The sequence below is a fragment of the Nycticebus coucang genome, chromosome X (assembly GCF_027406575.1).
Source record: "Nycticebus coucang isolate mNycCou1 chromosome X, mNycCou1.pri, whole genome shotgun sequence".
In the NCBI taxonomy this organism is placed as follows: Eukaryota; Metazoa; Chordata; class Mammalia; order Primates; family Lorisidae; genus Nycticebus; species Nycticebus coucang.
Genome location: NC_069804.1, coordinates 185840372 through 185862034, shown reverse-complemented (window position 1 = coordinate 185862034; position 21663 = coordinate 185840372). Strand labels below are relative to the sequence as shown.

The 21663-nt window shown below is 38.7% G+C and overlaps 1 protein-coding gene across 4 annotated transcripts in view; it reads left to right on the top strand.

Annotated features, from left to right (window-relative positions):
• GAB3 (GRB2 associated binding protein 3) overlaps positions 1-21663 on the top strand; it is a 147826-nt gene that overhangs the window by 47304 nt on the left and 78859 nt on the right. For 2 of the 4 annotated variants that reach the window (XM_053580915.1, XM_053580917.1), the window contains exons 3-4: positions 957-1173; positions 1658-2136. In XM_053580915.1, the coding sequence (XP_053436890.1) occupies positions 957-1173; positions 1658-2136 (696 nt within the window). Of the gene's footprint in view, positions 1-953; positions 1174-1657; positions 2137-21663 lie in introns of all 4 variants that reach the window. The other 2 variants (XM_053580914.1, XM_053580916.1) reach the window with 1 other exon arrangement.

Below are 21663 nucleotides of genomic sequence, written 5' to 3'. Positions count from 1 at the left end.
ATCCCGTTACTACTTCTATGTCACATGTGCTACTATTATCTCTGCTTTACAACGAAGGAAACTGAGAGAAGGCAGGCCAGTAAGTTGACGAAGATAATAAATGGCTAGGTAGTAGAGCCTGGACTTGAACCCTGGCAGTTCTGGGTCACTCTCAATCAATAATGCTCAATTACCAACTATCAAACAGGAAATAAAAGAAGGCTTTTCACTGGCCCTTTCTGATCTGGAGTTCTCATTTGTTCTTCTTGAATGAAGTCCATCTTAAGACCTATGTTCTCATGTGATAAGGAGAATGTTATGCTCCTTAGGAAATATGGCCTTTACCAGCTATCACAACTCCCTGTTCATTTCCTTCCCTTTACTTGTAATGATCATTAGCAGGATTATTTATGTGGTATTTGTTTGTCTCCTCTGCTAGAAAGGCAACTCTAATAGGGGCAGGGTCTATATCTTGGGTGTATTGTCAGGGTTACAATGGTTCTGGGTACATAGTAGATGTAATAGGCATTTTAAATAGATCTTTCTGTCTCTCTCTGTGTGTATACATATATGTGTATAAGTATATATGTAGTTATGTACATATATACTTGTCATGCATAAATACATGCATGTAGATATATGTATGTTTGTTGAGTGAATAAACAATCGTGCAGGACTACTGCTAAGGACTATAAAGAAGCTGTATGTAGACTATGTAATTGAATATTTTTAGGCCAAGAATGCTTGGGGTTTTGTTTTTTTTTTTACTCTTAATTGATTCAACACTTCACTCTTGGAACATTGGCCTTCTTTTCCAGACATTGTTTATAGCTTGGGGAAATGGTCTCCTCGATCAGTACAAACACCAGCTGTGATTTGCATCTTCTATTTGGCTTCTTATATGAAGTTTGAGAAATTTTGAGTGAGTGTTATAGCCATTCTTAAAACATTAACCTGGAAAATGATTTATCCAGCAGATTCCATGGAGAACCTCTCTCACATGCCCTCCTCCCTCCAGCCATCCCCTGCCAGCTCCCTTCATACTGCCCATGCTGCCAGCTCCTCCTTGCCAAGAGATGATCCACACACTAATTCTGTAGCCACTGAGGAAACCAGAAGTGAATCAGAACTTCTCTTCCTTCCTGATTATCTGGTTTTGTCAAACTGTGAGACTGGAAGACTGCACCATGCCAGGTATGGTTATGCCCATGACTCTGTTCCAGCATGCTATCCCTGTTCACAGAGCCCACACTGCCTCCTCTTTATGGAGAAGTGCTCTCTCTGCCTCATCGTTCAGTCCATTTATCTATGGCAGTTTTTTAGTGGTGTGCCTGCTCTCATCTTTCTTCCTGTCAATGCCAAGGCAGGGACAGATTACTATCAACCCCTATGAAAGAATACTAAAAAAAATGAGTCATGTATTTTAGCATTGTGGTTTTCATTTCTAACCTTACATTTTCATATGTAATTGATGCTTGTAGGATGAAAAAAATCAGTAAAACATTTTTCTTTCCTGCACCAAGGGGTTGGTGTAACTCAGGGTTGTAGAGAAAATATGGCTGTATAAGTATAAAAAGATGATATTGGAGAAATGAGGATGAGGCCAGTATGCATGAGTTTTGTGATGGATGGATGGATGGCTACCTTTCAGTCCAACATACATGCTTTTCTTCCTCAGTCTACCAACTAGATGCAACAGCTGGTCAAACTCAGACCGCTCTCTGGAACAGACTTCCATTGATGAAGTTTTTGTTGACTGCCTGCAGTCGCTGCCCTCCAGTCATTTGCTCCACCCCTCAGTCCCTAGAAATGGATCTCAGGAGGAACCTTCCATGAGGCTGCAGGCTGCCCTGATCTGGAGCAGAGAAATCAATGGACCATCCAAGGACCACTTGTCTTCTTCATTGCTGGAAACATCCTTAAGTCCCACCATTCAGATAGATAAAAACCAAGGTTACTTGCCACGTGGGGCAAAAGAACTAGACATCATGGCCAATACTCCACCTCCCCGCCCCCCTAAGCCAAGCCATCTCTTAGAACGGTGCCAAGAGGAGCAGCTCCTGTGGAGTGGGCACAGCAGCGGCAAGAAGGCAGAATGCACCCTGGTTCCAAGAAGAATCTCTCTCTCTGGTTTAGACAATGTGAGAACCTGGAAAGGTGAGTGTTTGGTGCTAACATTAGGGTGCAGAGAAAAGCCTGGGCAAGGGCTGCCTTGCCTCCCCTTCACTCCATGTGAGGATTTTACTCATTGTCCCTAGCACAAGCTGGTACTGTCTCCTGATGGGGCTGGGTCCTTGGGTGGAAACACATAGCCTAAAAGTACTACTTTTCTGCTTCTGAGTCCCCACCTTCTCAGCCTGGCTGCCAGGAGACATATTTATGTCCTTGGAGATGCTGCAAGAAGTTGGAACTATGAGCCCTTGTGATGAACTTGTCATGTGAGCCCTTGTCCTTGTGGGGGCTCTGCACCAGAGACTGAGCTCCTAGGGTTTGTTTGGAGTCACTCAGGGACCCCTTTGGCACAGAAGGTGATGTCTTTTGGCTCAGCTCAGCCCCAGTCCCTTCTTTGCCTCTTACATATATAGTGAGACTATAGACCATAGCTTCTTCTATTTTTAAACAATCTCATCATTTCATCAACCTCATTCATCATCCCACCCACTCTTCTCTCGTATGTCAGCCTCTCAGACAGACACAAACTAATTCTTTCTGTCTCTCTTTCTTGCATTTTCTCTTTCCTCTGTTACCTCTTCTCTCTCTATATATATCCAAATATAATTGTCCACTGATTGATACCCATTTTGTCCATTTTTTAAATTAAATCATAGCTGTGTAAATTAATGCAATCTTTGTCCATGTTTTAAAGGAATTATGGAAAGTATAAAGTATGCAAATTTATTTTCAAATTATATGAATCTTTCTTTTTTGTGTGTGTGTGTGTTTTTTTTTTTTTTTGGCCGGGGCTGGGTTTGAACACACCACCTCCGGCATATGGGACCGGTGCCCTACTACTTGAGCCACAGGTGCCACCCGAATCTTTCATTCTTATTGAGAAACTAAGTCACTGTACAAAAACTTCCCCAGTGTCACTAACGATGTTACCAACCGTAACACATGTTGCTTCCTTCTGACAATGCCAATAATATGCTGATTACACAAAGGTCTTAATGAGCTCGCATTTGTGAACAGTAGACAAAAAGGAGAAAGAAGAGTTAAGCAGATTTTAGAAAACAAAATGAATAAAATGAAAGAATAATAGAATATGAAAATGAATCAAGTCTCAAGTTGAAGAACAAAAAAAGAATAATGTAAAAATCGAAGACAAACATAAAACAAGTAGGTTGTATTGTTTTACATGAAAGTAAAAGAATTAAAGTCAGTAAAGTAGGGAGTTTGACCGTGAAAAACAGACCAAAACAACAGTGGTGACTGGAAGCAAGACCTGTGTCCAGATAAAGCACAGGGAACATGTAAAGTTTGTTGTTCCGTCTTTCCCACTGAGACCCACCTGTAATCAATGTTTGTGCATGGCGGCAGAGTGGGGTCAGGTTTGTTTTATTCATCCAAAGCTCCATCTGATGACTGGGCACCTTTTATTGGAAAGGCGGTCCCGTCCCATCTGTGGTAGAAAAGTTCCCATGTATGTGAGAGTCCGAGTCTTGGTTCTGCTTCTCCCTAAGCACGCCCACTTGTCCAGCTTCCTCCATTACCACACTTTTTTTTTATTAGTATTAGATCATAGCTGTGTACATTAATGCAATCCTTAATTACTGTACCTTTCTATCTTGATCTCCAGTGGGAGAAGCCCTCCCAGCTGTTTTTAAAGAGTGCTATGCCAATTCTAGAGTCAACTTTACAACTGGCTGGTCAGGTTCTAGACATACATATACACATATATTGGGGAGATAGATAGATAGATAGATCAGTTAGAAAAACTCTTTTTTTTTGAGACAGAGTCTCACTATGTTGCCCTCCATAGAACACTGTGGTGTCACAGCTCACAGCAACCTCAAGCTCTTGGGCTTAAGCGATTCTCTTGCCTCAGCCTCCCAAGTAGCTGGGATTACAGGTGCCCTCCATGACACCCAGATATTTTTTGTTGCAGTTATCATTGTTGTTTAGCTGGACTGGGTTGGGTTTGAACCCGCCACCCTCTACATATGTGGCTGGCTCTTTAAACACTGTGCTACGGGTACCAAGCCTATTTAGAAAGACTCTTATAGGTATCATCCTAGGCAAAGAATTTATGGTGAAGACCCCAAAGGCAATAATAGTAACAACAAAAATAAATAAATGGGACCTCATTAAATTAAAAAGCTTCTGCGCAGTCAAGGACATAATCAATAGGGTGAATAGGCAACCTACAGAATGGGAAAAATATTTGCACACTATATATCTGATAAAGGGCTAATAATCAGAATCAACAAAGAACTTATTCCAATAAACAAAAAGACATCAAACAACCTCATTGAAAAGTGGGCAAAAGATAGACTAACAGCCAATAAACATGCCAAAAAATGCTCCAGGTACTAATCATTAGGGAAATGCAACTCAAAACTACATTGAGGTATCAACTAACTACAGTGAAAATGGCTTTTATTGGAATGTCCTAAAACAACAGATGCTGCCATGAATGCAAAGGAAGTGGAGCACTTTTACACCGTTGGTGGGATTGCAAATTAGCAGTACGGTTTGAGTCATGGTTTTAATTGTGTCTAATTAAAAGTACTCTGGAGAACTAAAAGTAGACCTACCTTTCGATCCAGCAATCCCACTATTAGGTATTTATCCAAAGGAAAATTTGGCACACTACTAGATAGAAGGTCACAAATACAACTTAGATTTTACCTTACAAATGCAAACAACATATATGCAACATCATGTTCACTGCAACATTATTCACAACATCCAAGATAAGAAATCAAAATAAGGCAGTGCCCATAGCTCAGTGGGTAGGGTGCCAGCCACATACACCAAGGCTGGTGGGTTCGACCCTGGCCCAGGCCAGCTATAAAAACAATACTTTACATACTAGTTGTATGTACTCTCATATTAATCAGAAATAAAGTCATTCTATAAAAAAGACACTTGAATTTGAATGTTAATATATTCACAATTGATAGTTGCAGAGATGTGTAAACAACCCAGGTGCCCATGAATACATGAGTGGATTAATAAAATGTGGTATATGTATACTATGGAGTACTACTCAGCCATAAAAAATTATGAACTAATGCCTTTTCTAACAATCTGGATGGAAGTGGAGACCATCCACCTAAGTGAAGCATCACAAGAATGGAAAAATAAATACCCCATGTGCTCACTTTTAAAATGGGAACGAAATGATGAACACATATGTGCACATATGGTAGTAAAATTCAATGGAAATCAATCATGTGGAAAGGGAGTGGAGGGGATGGGCAAATTGACACCTAATGGGTATAATGCACACAATCTGGGGGATGGACACAATTAAAATCTTGATTCAAATTGTAGAAAAGCAATGCATGTAACCAAAATGCTTGTACCTCCATAACATTCTGAATTTTCTTTTATGCTGAATTTTTCAGTCCATGAACAGGAAATACCCTTCCATTGATACAGGTTTTATTTTTTAAGACATTTAATTGACAAAGATTGTATATATTCAAAGTGTATTATGTGATGATTTGTTATGCATATGCATTGTGTATTTACTATCAAAATGAAATTAGTTAACACATCTATCACCACCTGTGCTGCATATTGTATCCCCAGAACTTGTTCCCTTTGATCAACATCTTCTCATTTCCCTGTAACCCTCTCTCCCTGGCAACCACCATTACTCTCTATTTCTATGAGTTTGATTTTTTTAGATTCTGTGTATAAGTGGGATAAGGCAGAATTTTTCTGTGCCTCGCTTCACTTAGCATAACATCCTCCTGGTTCTCTCATGTTGTCACAAATAACATGATCTCTTTATTTTTTAAGGCTGAATAATATTCCACTGTGAAGATGTACCACATTTCTTTTATCTATTCATTCTCTGATGGACACTTTTTTTTTGTTGTTGTTGTTGTTGTTTTGAGACAGAGTCTCACTATATCGCCCTCAGTAGAGTGAGACAGAGTCTCACTATATCACCCACAGCTCACAGCAACTTCAAACTCTTGGGCTTAAGCGATTCTCTTGCCTCAGCCTCCCCAGTAGCTGGGACTACAGGTGCCTGCCACAACACCCAGCTATTTTTTTTCTTTTGCAGTTTCTGGCCGGGGCTGGGTTTGGACCCACCACCTCTGGCACATGGGGCCGGCGCCCTACTCCTTTGAGCTATAGGCACAACCCCACCCAGCTATTTTGTTGTTGTTGTTGTTGTTGTTGTTGCAGTTGTCATTGTTTTTATAGCTGGCCTGGGCCAGGGTCGAACCCACCAGCCTTGGTGTATGTGGCTGGCACCCTACCCACTGAGCTATGGGCACTGCCTTATTTTGATTTCTTATCTTGGATGTTGTGAATAATGTTGCAGTGAACATGAGAGTGAAGATATCTCTTCAAGATACTAATTTCAGTTCCTTTGAACATATACTTAGAGGGGGAATTGTTGGATCATATAGTAGTTCTATTTGTAATTTTTTGAGGAACCTCCATACTATTTTCCACAATGGCTATACTGATTTACATTCCCACCAACAGTATACAAGAATTCCTCTCTCCTTCACACCCTCATAAACACTTATCTCTTGTCTTTTTTGGCATTACTCATGCTAATAGGTGTGAAGTAATATCTCATTGTGGTTTTGATTTTTATCTCCCTGATGATTAGTGATATTGAGCATTTAAAAAAAATATTCTGGTTCACCATTGTATATCTTCTTTTCAGAAATGTATATTTAGGTCTTTTGCCCACTTTTTAATTGGGTTATTTGTTTTTGTTGTCATTGAATTGTATGAGTTCCTCATATATTTTGACTGTTAACCCTTATCATACATATGGTTTGCAAATATTTTCTCCCCTTATATAGGTAGCATTTTCATATTGTTTCCTTTACTATGCAGAAGCTTTTTATGTTGTTTTATTTTTGCTTTTGTTGCTGTGCTTTTGGAGTCATATCCAAAATATTATTGCCATGACCAATGTCAAGGAGTTTTTTCACTATGGTTTCTTCTGGGAGTTAAATGGTTTTAGATCTTACATTTAAATCTTTACTTTGAGTTAATTTTTTTTTATATGTGGTATAAGACAAGTATGTTCTGTGTGGATATTTTTTTTTTTTTTTGATTTTTGGCCGGGGCTGGGTTTGAACCCACCACCTCCGGCATATGGGACTGGCGCCCTACTCCTTGAGCCACAGGCGCCGCCCTGGATATTTTTATAATACCATTTGTTGAAGAGACTTTCCTATCTCCATTCCCCCTGCTAGGTTAGGGAGGGAGTGAAAAAGGCAGGCACTCTTGTGTGCCCTATACGTGGATGCCATGTGCCCTTGATACCAGGGCATGTGAGCAGAGTGGGAGCCTTGACTCCCAGCATCTGCCACTGCCATTTAGTTAGCACTGCATATGCCACCATGTGTGTAGTACCACAGTAGCTGCTACCATTAGTCCTGAGTAGAGAGGAAGACTCAGGTATCATAAGCCATTCACAGCATGCCATGTGCTTCCACAGCCTCATTCCCTGTGTGCTGCCCACATGCTGCCCCTCCACATGCTATACACCTTAGTGGCCCCACCAGCCACACCCCACCCACTGCCATGGCCCCAACTCACCATGCGCTGTCTGGCTGTCACAGCCCCACACCCCACACCCCTGTGTACCACATGACTCATCAGCCCTGCCCCCAAAGCACAGCCTAGCTTCAGAAGCCCTGCATATCACTTGCATCCATGGCCCCAGCCACAACTGTGGTGCTGCTGTCCTCTGCCATCCACTACTGTATGCCACCATTGCACCTTGACTTGGGCAGAGCAGACACTCACAGCCAGGGAACCCCTGGCCATCATCTAAATAGCCTTACCCAGCTGCCACTGCTATTGCTATGGGGAGGCCCAGGCAGAGTAAATTCCCATACCACTTGACTCCATGGAGCCCCTTCTTGGGCTCCCAGTAGCAGCCTAGTTACCAAACTACCATTCTGCATGAACCCCCAAATATTGTCATGGACTGTGACAACTATAAGAGAATAGGATGATGCAGCAGAACATCTATGCTGTAGGCTCTTAGTGCATCTGCCCATTTCCTGCTGGGTCAGTCTCCCAGCCTCAAGATAGATACTATTCTTCTGTGCTATACTATGTACCTGGATGGGTGTCCTCTCCTACTTAGTATAGCATAGGAGAATAGTATCTGTCTTGAGCTGAGAGAAAAGGTTTGAGATTAGAAAGAACAAAGGTGAGAAGGAACCAGCATAAGAACTCTGGCAAGCCTTAAAGAAAGATGGAGACTTTACCTCTTTCATGTTTACATGGATGGAGCTGGAACATATTCTTCTTAGTAAAGAATCTCAAGAATGGAAGAAAAAGTATCCAATGTACTCAGCCCTACTACGAAACTAATTTATGGCTTTCATATGAAAGCTATAACCCAGTTATAACCTAAGAATATGGGGAAGGGGGAGGTGGGCGGAGGGAGGGTGATTGGTGGGATTACACCTGTGGTGCATCTTACAAGGGTACATGTGAAACTTAGTAAATGTAGAATATAAATGTCTTAACACAATAACTAAGAAAATGCCAGGAAGGCTATGTTAACAAGTGTGATGAAAATGTGTTGAACGGTCTATAAAACCAGTGTATGGTGGCCCATGATCGCATTAATGTACACAGCTATGATTTAATTAAAAAAAAAAAAAAGAACTCTGGCAACATGAAGAAACAAGCTGTTTTGACATCCCCAAAAGATCACAGTAGGTCTCCAATAATTTCCTAAAGGAAATTTCTGAAATGTTATATATGGAATTAATAATATGGATGGCAAATAAGATGGATGGTTTGATAAGAAAGTTGAAAACCCACACAAACAAAATTAACATATGAATGAAAATTCTCTAAATAGCTGGTTGACACAAGAAGAGATATAACAGAACTTAAATAAATGAAAGAGACGTTTAGGAAATTTTGAAATACAGTGGAAAGCTTTAGCAAAAGATTACACCAACCAGAAGAAAGTTTCAGAGCTTCAAGACAAGGCCCTTCAGTTAACCCAGTCAATCAAAAATGTAGGAAAAAAAACACAATCATTCGGAGAAATATGGAACTATGTATAATGAGCCAATATTAGAACCATAGGTATCCATGAGGGAGAAAAAGGAAAAGCAAAAAAGCATGGAAAACCTATTTGAGGGAATAATTAAGGAAAGCTTCCCTGGTATAGCCAAAGGTTTAGATTTCTAGATACAAGATTGCCCTCAAACATCTGGAAGATTCATAGCAAATGGGCAATTACTACATGGTCATCAGTCTGGCCAAATTCAAAGTGAAGGAGAAAATCCTATAAGGTACAAGGTGAAAGCAACAATTAACCTGTAAAGGAAACCCATCAGACCAACACAAGACTTTCCAGCAGAGACCTTGTAAGCCAGAAGGTATTGGAGTCTCATTTTTAGTATTCTTAAACTGAATAACTGCCACCACGAGTTGTGTATCCAGCAAAACTAAGTTTCATAAATGAAAGGAAAATTAAGTCTTTCCTAGACAAAGAAATACTAAGGTAATTTATATCACTAGACCTGCCCTATAGGAAATCCATGAAAGTGCGCTACACATGGAACAGAGCCAAGTGATGTCTACCAGGATAAAAACACTTGAAAGTTAAAACTTACAGAGCCTTATAAAAGCACAAGGAAGAAAACAGAAGACCTTACTCAACATAATGAGAACAGTATAAGCAGTTCCCATGCTATAATTGAGATATGTTCTGAAGGTAAATGCTAAATTCAACTTAGATGTTTGTCTTAACATTTATTTTTTACTTTTCTGTGCACATAAATACTTAAACATTTTTAAATTTAGCCTTAAACAATCTTGGATGATGTAGACAATGATGGGCTTGTTGGGGAGGATGGGACTGGTATTAGAGAGTCAGGGTCTGATTCTTCTGCCACAGTCAGTTTCTTCTCTCCTCTCATCTCCTCTCCTCTCCTCCCCTCCCCTCCTCTCCTCTCCTCTCCCCTCCTCTCCTCTCCTTTCCTTTTCTCCTTTCACAGGGTCTCAACCTATTGTTGTGGGTAGAGTGCCATGGCGTCGTAGCTCACAGCAACCTCCAACTCTTGGGCCCAAGCGATCCTCTTGCCTCAGTTTATCTATTTTTAGTAGAGATGAGGTCTTACTTTTGTTCAGGGTGGTCTTGAATTTGTGAACTCAAGCAATACACCAACCTTGGCCTCCCAGAGTGGTAGTATTGCAGGCGTGAGCCACCACACCTGGCTTAGAGTCAGTTTCTTGAAGTAGTCATCAAGGAGGTTTGTACAGAGCTTTTCTTTTTCTCAGTATAAATGGCCCTGTAGCATCTCAGTCTTTTGGTAATTGTACTTTGGTGAACCTCTCTATCAGAATTTTGCTCCTCTAACTTTGCCATTCCTGCTTCAATGAGACAAAGAAACATCATCTAACTCTTTTGTAAGAAACTTTTTAAATTCTGGAGTTTCTAGGTCCCTGTTTTCTTCCCTAAATGCTATAATCTGCTGGCTGCTCTAGTTCCACAAGGTATTAGTTCTTTGCCATGGGAACCAAGTGGCTCTATGCTATCATTTTCACTGATGTTCAACTGCAGTTGATTACCAATAGCAACCACAGCTTGCCTGGTTTAAGTGATTTCATCATCTGTAAATTATAGAAATTCTTGTGTGAATTGGGGCACAATTTGTTCCAAATGCCTCTCATATTTGACTCTTTAACTTCATCCCACTCATTAGCAATATCCAAAAGTCCATTAAGGTCATCACATCATTTTGGGTTGCTCTGACGCTTGTGAAAAGATCCTCTGTAAATAATAAGCCTTAATGGAGGCTGAGTCCCTGATCCATTGTCTGGAGTAGTGATGTGGTGTTGGGGATAGAAATACCACCTTTATATTGGGGTGAATATCCTCTAAAGCAGCGATTCTCAACCTTCCTAATGCCTCCTAATGCTGTGACCCTTTAATATGGTTCCTCATGTTGTGGTGACCCCAACCATAAAATTATTTTTATTGCTACTTCATAACTATAATTTTGCCACTGTTATGAATCATAATGTAAGTATCTGATATGCAGGATGTATTTTCATTGTTACAAAGGGGTCGCCATCCACAGGTTGAGAACCACTGCTCTAAAGTGTTTGGATGTACAGGGGCATTGTCAAAGGCAAGGTAAATTTTGAAAGGAATGTTTCTTCCCAAGCAATAACACTAACTAGAAAGGAAAAATGGTTTAAAAGCCAATCTTGAAAGACAGCAACAATAACCCAAGCCTTTGCATTTTCCCTCTAAATATCAGGAAGAGATGCCTTAGTGGCAATGCATAGTGCCCTTGGGTTTAGGGGAAAATGCACTAGCAAAGGCTTGAGCTTGAAATTCTCAGATGTATCACCTCCATGTAATAAAGTCAGCCTATCCTTTGGTGCCTTATGTCCTGGTGCACTTTTTTTCCCTTTCAAAATGTAGGTCCTCTCAGGTAGTTTTCTCCCAAACAAACCAGTTTTTTCTACATTATAAACCTGGTCTGGCAAATGACCTCCATTATTAATAATATCTTCCAATGTCTTTGGAAAACTGCTTGTAGCACATAGTTCAGCAATTGCTGCTTCATCTTGAACTTTAATATTATGCAGAATTGCCTTTTAAAAAAGTGATTGAACCAACCCCTACTTGTAACAAACTCTTCATTGCAATTGCCTTCACTTGCTGTATGAGCACCTTTTAAATCATTGAAAAGGCTTCAAGCCATTTCTTGCTCTACAGAAAGACTGTTAGGGATATTATGCTGATTTTGATCTTCTATCCAAATTATGAACAGCCTTTCCATCTTGGTAATAATTGTAGCATTCACTTGGGGCATAGCTTTTCACATGCTCCATTATTCTACCTTTATCTGTAGCAGACCATATAAAGGAGAAGCAAGAATTAAGCTCAGAACACTCTGTAAAAATAAGAAACACCTGTGATATAATATCTCAGTAATATAGTGCATTGGTGATAAGGGCATGAATAGCAGGACTGTTGGCAAAGGTAGCAAAAGGTGGTAAATGCAGTAAGATCCTTGCTAGCAAAAGCCACAAGAAAAGCGGGACCATTGTCTGTTAACTACAATTCATAGAGAAAAGGAAAAGCTTTGTGAGGGAAGTGAGACCTTTCTTTGGCACTTAACACAATTTGTAATAGATGAAATGGAAATTGTATTCTCTAAGATAAAGATTTTCCTGGTTTGAAAGACCTTTAAAGAAAATAATACTTTAATCCCCATCTTTTCCCTAGTGGTAGCTGAAGCTTGAGTTTAGATACAGGGCTCTGCCACTTAAAGAGCCCCTACCTGTAATTCTGAATTTTGAAAATCACCTTATATGCTTTATTCTTTCGCCTAGCAAGAGAAAGAGCTGTGTAACAAGAACAACTGCCCTTGACATACTAGAAACTATCTTGAAATACACAAAAAGGGGGAATATGTAGCAGACCATGTAAAGGAGAAGCGAGAGTTAAGCTCGGAACACTCTGTAAATATAAGAAAACTGTGATATGATATCTTGGTAATATAACACCTTGGTGATGAGGGCATGGGGAAGGGATTCAGCTCTCCTTAACCTGAGAGCATGTGAGAGGAAAACATCAGTGCTTGGCAGTCTCTACACCTGTGGTGCAAATAGCCACAGATCACATCTGTAAGTAGTTGCAGGAGAGGTTAGTCAGTTTTCATTCCTGTATGGACTCACTCACTCTGACTTTTTTGCTTTTTCTGCTCGAGGCCCTTCTTTGAAGACTTCTGAGATTTACTCTCGTATTAAGACTGTTTTTCTCCCTCAAAGACTGTCTTTCTCTCTCTCTCCCTTCTGCTAAGGTGAATAGCCATCAGTCATAAGGGTAATTGATCCTGAGCAAGATAGCACAGCAGTCTGCGTCCATAAAATAGATAAGCCAGGGCTGGAGACCTGGTCGGTCCGGGGCCCTGACATTTATCTCTTAAAATTGTTGCGATTGTTGACCAACTGTAAACAAATGCACTGTGAATGGATGATAGAGTTTCAGTTTTCTCTGATATTTTTATTATTTCCACTTTATTTCCCATGGTGATGGTTTTTCTTATCTTTATTATATCAATAACACTTGCATCAGGTTTGTGTTTTGGAGGCATTGTTGCAGGGTGAAGACAAAAACATCATTGATTTAAAAACATAGTATGACAGTGTACAAGGTTATAAGAATAACAAGGGCCAATTCCCTGTAATGTACAGTACTATGAACTAGACTTGGAAGAAGAGGCAGGCACCCCTCATTGGCATGAGCACAATAACTTTTTAACAAGTGTGGTAACTTTTGATGAACACAGTAACTTTACAACAAGCATGGTAACTAGAATGCTATATAGTACACTTTGGCTCTGGTGCGTTGGTGGGGGACCCTCTGCTGTACAGTCCTGTAATAGCCTCTGTTCATTAGTGCTAGTCATACTTAGGTCAAATGTTTGTAACTTTGGGATTTATTATATCTCACATATCATTATTAACATTGAATGTGAATTGTCTTAACGTTTCACTTAAAAGATATAGATTGGCTGAATGGATGGAAGAACAAAATCCAAATATATGTTGTTTCCAAGAAATCCATCTAATTTGCAAGAACTCTAATATAGACTCAAGGTTAAGAGATGGAAAAAAATACTATACACAAATGGAAACCAAAAGCAAGCAGAAATAGCTATTCTTATATCAGATAAAATAGACTTTAAATCAATAATAGTAAAAAAGGACAAAGATATTCATTACGTAATGAGAAAGGGAGCAATTCAACAAGAAGATATAATAATTGTAATTATATACCCAGCTAAAACAGGATCTCCCAGATTCATAAAACAAATTCTACTAGATCTATGGAAAGAAATAAATAGCATCATCATAATAGCTCCACTGACAGGACAGATCATCAAGGCAGAAAATAAACAAACATTGGACTTAAATGGTACTCTATAACAAATAGACCTAACAGATATTTGCAGAATATTCCACCTCAAGACTCCAGAATATGTTATTCTCATCAGCACTTCCATGACCTATAGATCATATACCAGAATTCATCAAAATCAAAATCACACCATGTATCGTCTCAGATTACAGTGGAATAAAACTAGAAATGAATTCCAATAGGAACTCTCACATCTACACAAATACATGGGAATTAAACAACCTTCTACTGGAATGATCCATGGGTCAATGACAAAACTAAGATGAAAATCAATTTTTTATGCATATACTAACACCACTCTAGGTGCTACCACTCTTGGAATGAAGCGCAATTAAAACTTAAAAAAAAAAAAAAAGAATACACTAACATTGAAACCTTTCTCACATAATTCTTCAAAAGACTTTTTAAACTGAATGACAAAGGACATAAGCTTCTAAAATCTATGGGATACAGCAAAAACATTGATATAGGGAAAGTACATACCTTTAAATGCCTCCATCAAAATGACAGGCAGATCACAAATTAACATAATGTCACACCTTAAGGAACTAGAAAAAGAAGAAAAAGCCAAATCCAAAGCCAGCAGATGAAAAGAGATAAAGCTCAGAGCAGAACTGAATGAAATTGAAACGACAATAACAATACAAAGGATCAACAAAAAGTTGATTCCTTGAAAAAAATAAACAAATGAATAGAATATTAGCTAGATTTACCAAAAGGAAAAGAAAACTCAAATAAGCTCAATCATAAATGAAAAAGAAGACATTATAGCTGATACCACAAAAATTCAAAATATCATCCATGACTACTATGAGAACTCTATACATACAAGCTAGAAAACCTAGAAGAAATGGATAAATTTTTGGAAACCCACATCTCTCAAGCCTGAATCAGGAAGAAATAGAAACCCTGGAAGAATAATAACAAGTAGTAAGATTCATACAGTAATAAAAATCACCCCCAAAAAAATTCCCAGACCATACTGATCCACAACTGAATTCTACCAGACCTACAAAGAAGAACAGGTACCTATCCTATAGAAACTATTCCACAACATTGACTGTGAGGGAATCCTCCCTAACTTAGTCTGTGAAGACAGTACCACCCTGATACCAAAGTCAGAAAAGGATACAACAACAAGAACCTGCCAGCCCTGGTCTATGTGGCCAGCACCATAACCACTCAGCTATGGGTGCTGAGCCTCATGTGGCATTTCTATATACCAATAACAGTCAAGTTGAAAGTCAAATCAGACTCAGTACCATTCACAATAGCTACAAAGAAAATAAAATACTTAGGAATATACTTAACAAAAGAAGTTACAATAACTACAAAACAGTGAAGAAAGAAATTGTAGATGACTCAAACAAATGGAAAAACATCCCCTGCTCATGGACTGTAAAAATTAACACTTTTAAAATGTCTGTACTACCCAAAGTGATTTACAGATTCAATACAATTCCAAAAAACCCCAAATAGCAAAGGAATCTTAAATACAAAGTACAAATCTAGAGGCATCACATTTACCTGACCTCCAATTATATTCCAAGGCTATAGCAACCAAAACAGCATGGTATAGGTATAAAGGTAGAGACATAGACCAATGGAACAGAATAGAGAACTCAGAAATAAAACAGTACAGCTACAATCACCTTATTTTCGATAAATCAGACAAAAACATACACTAGGAAAAGGACATTCTATTCAATAAATGGTATTGAGGAAATTGGATAGCCACATGCTGAAGAATGAAACTGCATCCCTCTCTCGCACCACATACAGAGGTTAAGTCAAGATGGATTAAAGACGTAAGTTAAAGTCCTGAAACCGTAAAAATTCCAGAAGGAAATATAGGAAAAACTATTCTGGACATCAACCTAGGCAAAGAATTTCTAAAGGCAAATATAGCAATAAAAGGGACTTAATTATATTAAGTTTCAGCATAGCCAGGAAAATACTCAACAGACTAAATAGATGAGTAGAATGGGAGAAAACACTTGCTAGTTATATATCTGACAAAGGGATAATATTTAGAATCTACGAAGAACTCCAACAAATCAGCAAGAACAAAATCAACCCATCTAAAAATAGCGAAAGACATGAAGAGAAGTTTTTCAAAAGAAGATAGACAAATGGGAAAAAAAATATATGAAAAATGTTTAGCATCACTAATTATCAGGGAAATGCAAATTAAAACCTTAGTGAGATACAACCTTGTCCCTATCAGAATGATCACCGTTAACTCTTTGATTGCAGAGCGCTCAGAAAAGAAACATGCCAGTTGAGGCATGCAGCAATCACAATTGTTATGATACACACTGTGCTACAAACAGTAAGAAATATTGTTCATTTTTCATGACTTTTGTAAAACTTCCTGTTTGTATTTGCGAAACGAAATTTACAGACTTCGTTCACACCAAAGGACCATCTTATTTGAATGCATATAGGCGTTGTTCACAGTCAAAAGGTAAAAAAGTCAAAAGACTGATGCTGGTGTGTATGCAGAGAGAAAGGAATATTCATGCCTTGGTGGTGGAACTGAAAATTAGTACAGCATATATGGAAAATAGTATAAAGATTCCTAAAAGAAAGTAATGTAGATTTACCATTTGATCCAGCAATGTCACTACTAGGTACCTGCCCAAAGGAAAAGAAATGATTTTTCAAAAAGACACCTGCTCTTGAACGTTTATCACAGCACAATTCACCATTGCAAAGATGTGGAATCAACCTAACTACCCATAAATTCATGAGTAGATAAAGAAAATATGTTATATATATATATATATATACACACCATGTAGTACCTTGCAGCCATAAAAAAAAAAAAATCTTTTGCAGCAACTTTGGTGGAACTGGAGAACATTATTCTAAGTAAAGTATCTTAGGAATGGAAAACAAAACACCACATGTTCTCACCAATAAGTGGGAGCTATATTATCAATACATATGGTAACAAAGTAAGGAAATTGAAAACTAAGAAGGGTGGAGGGATAAAATCTTACCTGCTGAGTACAATGTACACTATTCTGTGATGGCCACACCAAAAGCCCCAATTTCAGCATTATATAGTTCATCCATGTAACAACAACATTTTTATCCCCTTATTATCTTGAAACTTAAAAAAATATTTGATAGAGTTTCACAATCAAGCCATCCAGGCCTGGGCTTTTCTTTCTTTCTTTCTTTCTTTTTAAATTAAATCATAGTTGTGCACATTGATGCGATCATGGGGCACCATACACTGGTTTTATAGACCGTTTGACACAGTTTCATCACACAGGTTAACATAGCCCTCCTGGCATTTTCTTAGTTATTGTGTTAAGACATTTATATTCTGGGCGGCGCCTGTGGCTCAGTGAGTAGGGCGCCGGCCCCATATGCTGAGGGTGGCGGGTTCAAACCCAGCCCCAGCCAAACTGCAACAACAACAAAAAAAAAAATAGCCAGGTGTTGTGGCTGGCGCTTGTAGTCCCAGCTGCTCGGGAGGCTGAGGCAAGAGAATCGGTAAGCCCAAGAGTTAGAGGTTGCTGTGAGCCGTGTGACACCACGGCACTCTACCCGAGGGCGATACAATGAGACTCTGTCTCTACAAAAAAAAAAAAAAAGACATTTATATTCTACATTTATTAAGTTTCGCATGTACCCTTGTAAGATGCACCGCAGGTGTAATCCCACCAATCACCCTCCCTCCGCCCATCCTCCCCACTTTCTCCCCTCCCTCTGCCCCTTCCCCGTATTCTTAGGTTAAAACTGGGTGATAGCTTTCGTATGAAAGCCATAAATTAGTTTCCTAGTAGGGCTGAGTACATTGGGTACTTTTTCTTCCATTCTTGAGATACTTTACTAAGAAGAATATGTTCTAGCTTCATCCATGTAAACATGAAAGAGGTAAAGTCTCCATCTTTCCTTAAGGCTGCATAATATTCCATGGTGTACATATACCACAATTTATTAATCCATTCGTGAATCGATGGGCACTTGGGCTTTTTCCATGACTTAGCAATTATGAATTGGGCTGCAATAAACATTCTGGTACAGATGTCTTTGTTATATTGTGATTTTTGGTCTTCTGGGTATAAACCTAGTAAAGGAATTATAGGATTGAATGGCAGATCTAGTTTTAGATCCCTAAGTGTTCTCCAAACATCTTTCCAAAAGGAATGTATTAATTTGCATTCCCACCAACAGTGTAGAAGTGTTCCCTTTTCTCCACATCCACACCAACATCTCTGGTCTTGGGATTTTGTAATATGGGCTAATCTTACTGGAGTTAGATGATATCTCAAAGTAGTTTTGATTTGCATTTCTCTGATGATTAAGGATGATGAGCATTTTTCATGTCTGTAGGCCGTGTGCCTGTCTTCTTCAGAGAAGTTTCTCTTCAAGTCCCTTGCCCAGCCTGTGATGGGATCACTTGTTCTTTTCTTGCTTATACGTTTGAGTTCTCTGTGTATTCTGGTTATTAAACCTTTGTCAGAGACATAACCTGCAAATATCTTCTCCCTTTCTGAGGGCTGTCTGCTTGCTTTACTTACTGTGTTCTTATCTTTGCTGAAGCTTTTTAGTTTGATGAGTTCCCAGTAGTGTATTTTTGAAGCTGCTTCAATTGCCCGGGGTGTCCTCCTCATAAAATATTTGCCCAGACCGATTTCTTCAAGAGTTTTCCCTGCACTTTCTTCTAGTATTTTTATAGTTTCATGTCTTAAGTTTAAATCTTTAATCAAGTGAGAGTCTATCTTATTTAATGGTGAAAGATGTGGATCCAGTTTCAGTCTTCTACAGGTTGCCAGCCAGTTCACCCAACACCATTTGTTAAATAGAGAGTCTTTTCCCCACTGAATGTTTTTAATTGGCTTGTCAAAGATCAAATAACCATCTCTTGGTTCTCTATTCTGTTCCATACATCTACCTCTCTGTTTTTGTGCCAGTACCATTCTGTTTTGATCACTATCAATTTATATTATAGTCTGAGGTCTGGTAGTGTGATTCCTCCTGCTTTTGTTTTTATTTCTGAGTAATATCTTGGCTGTTTGAGCTTTTTTCTGATTCCATATAAAATGAAATATTATTTTTTCAATATCTTTAAAGTATGACAGTGGAGCTTTAATAGGGATTACATTAAAATTGTATATTGCATTGGGTAATATGGACATTTTAACGATGTTGATTCTTCCCACCCATGAGCATGTTTTTCCATTTGTTAACATTTTCTGCTATTTCTTTTCTTAGAGTTTCATAGTTCTCTTTATAGAGATCTTTCACATCCTTTGTTAGATAAACTCCCAAATATTTCATCTTCTTTGGCAGTACTGTGAATGGAATAGAGTTCTTAAATGTTTTTTCAGCTTGACTATTGTTGGTATATATAAAGGCTACCAATTTATGAATGTTGATTTTGTAACCTGAGATGCTGCTGTATTCCTTGATCACTTCTAAGAGTTTTGTAGTAGAATCCCTGGTATTTTCCAGATATACAATTATATCATCTGCAAAGAGCGAAAGTTTGATCTTTTCTGACCCTATATGAATACCCTTGATCGCCTTTTCTTCCCTAATTGTGGTGGCTCAAACTTCCATTACAATGTTAAAGAGCAGTGGAGACAATGGGCAACCTTGTCTGGTTCCTGATCTGAGTGGAAATGATTTCTATTTAACTCCATTCAATACGATATTGGCTGTGGGTTTGCTGTAGATGGCCTCTATCAGTTTAAGAAAAGTCCCTTCTATACCAATGTTCTTAAGTGTTCTGATCATGAAGGGATGCTGGATATCATCAAAAGCTTTTTCTGCATCAATTGTGATAATCATACAGTCTTTGTTTTTTAATTTGTTTATGTGCTGAATTATATGTATAGATTTACGTATATTGAACCAGCCTTGAGACCCTTGGATAAAACCAACTTGGTCATGATGTATAATTTGTTTGACGTGCTGCTGGATTTTGTTTGTTAGGATCTTGTTGAATATTTTTGCATCTATATTCATTAGTGATATTGGTCTATAATTTTCTTTGCTTGTTGGGTCTTTTCTTGGTTTGGGGATCAGGGTGATATTTGCTTCATAGAACGTGTTGGGTAGTCTTCCTTCTTTTTCTATACTTTGGAACAGGTTGAGTAACATAGGTACTAGTTCCTCTTTAAAGGTTTGGTAGAATTCTGATGTGAAGCCATTTGGTCCCAGGGTTTTCTTTTTAGGTAGATTTTTTTTTTATTTTATTTTATTTATATATATATATTTTTTTTCTTTTTTTTTTTTGTAGAGACAGAGTCTCACCTTATCGCCCTTGGTAGAGTGCCATGGCATCACACAGCTCACAGCAACCTCCAAATCCTTGGGCTTAGGCGATTCTCTTGACTCAGCCTCCCAAGTAGCTGGGACTACAGGCACCCGCCACAACGCCCGGCTATTTTTTTGTTGCAGTTTGGCCAGGGCCGGGTTTGAACCCGCCACCCTCGGTATATGGGGCCGGCGCCCTACCCGCTGAGCCACAGGCGCCACCCATTTTTTTATTTTATTTTTTATTTTATTTTATTTTTTTGTGGTTTTTGGCCGGGGCTGGAATTGAACCCACCACCTCCGGCATATGGGACCAGCGCCCTACTCCTTGAGCCACAGGCGCTGCCCTTTTAGGCAGATTTTGTATGGTTGATGCTATTTCAGAACTTGATATAGGCCTGTTCAACATTTCCACTTGATTCTGGGTAAGTCTTGGAAGGTGACGTGCTTCCAAGTATTGGTCAGTTTCCTTCAGATTTTCATATTTCTGAGAATAAAGTTTCTTGTAATATTCATTAAGGATTTTTTGAATTTCTGAGGAGTCTGTTGTTATTTCGTCTTTGTCATTTCTGATGATGAAATTGGAAATTTTAGTCTTTTTTTCCTGGCTAGGTTAGTCAAAGGTTTATCTATTTTATTAACCTTTTCTTTCTTTTTTTTTGTTTTTGGATATCCGAACAAAAGTTTATTGAAACTAATGTCCATGCTTGTATAAATTCACGTTGTTAAAGGCTGGTACAATGCTTGTAGGCAAGAACATCAGTGTCCCACAACACTTAACATTCTCTGTCAAACTCTGAAGGTGCCACCGTAGACGTTCTAGTTAGATGGGCTGACGTAACTGCATGGGAGAAACATGATCAGTTTTACCTTCAGGAGCAACACATCATGTTTTATTTACTTCATGGCAATTTGACTTTCTGAGTAGGTAGGCATAGACACAGACTTGGGAGAAAGGCTTGGTATTTATAGAGAAAGCCAGATAAGGTATTTTGACTAATTAGAATTTACCCCTTTTTACATGGTTAATTCCTTAGAAATCTTAACCCCTACAAAAAAACATAGTGATTAGATAAAATGTGTCAAGAAGAGAAAAATCTGAGGAGCTTGGATTCTCAGAAGTGGCTGTGTGCCACAGCAGGGTCCTTCAGGTCAGAAAATGGAGCAAAACCAAAGCTATTAACAATGTGTTTAGAAAAGTCACTTTCTGTAATTTAGAGGGAATTATTAGATTGCCAGAATTTTTTTCAGGTTAAATTCTGGCTGACTCATAGATTATG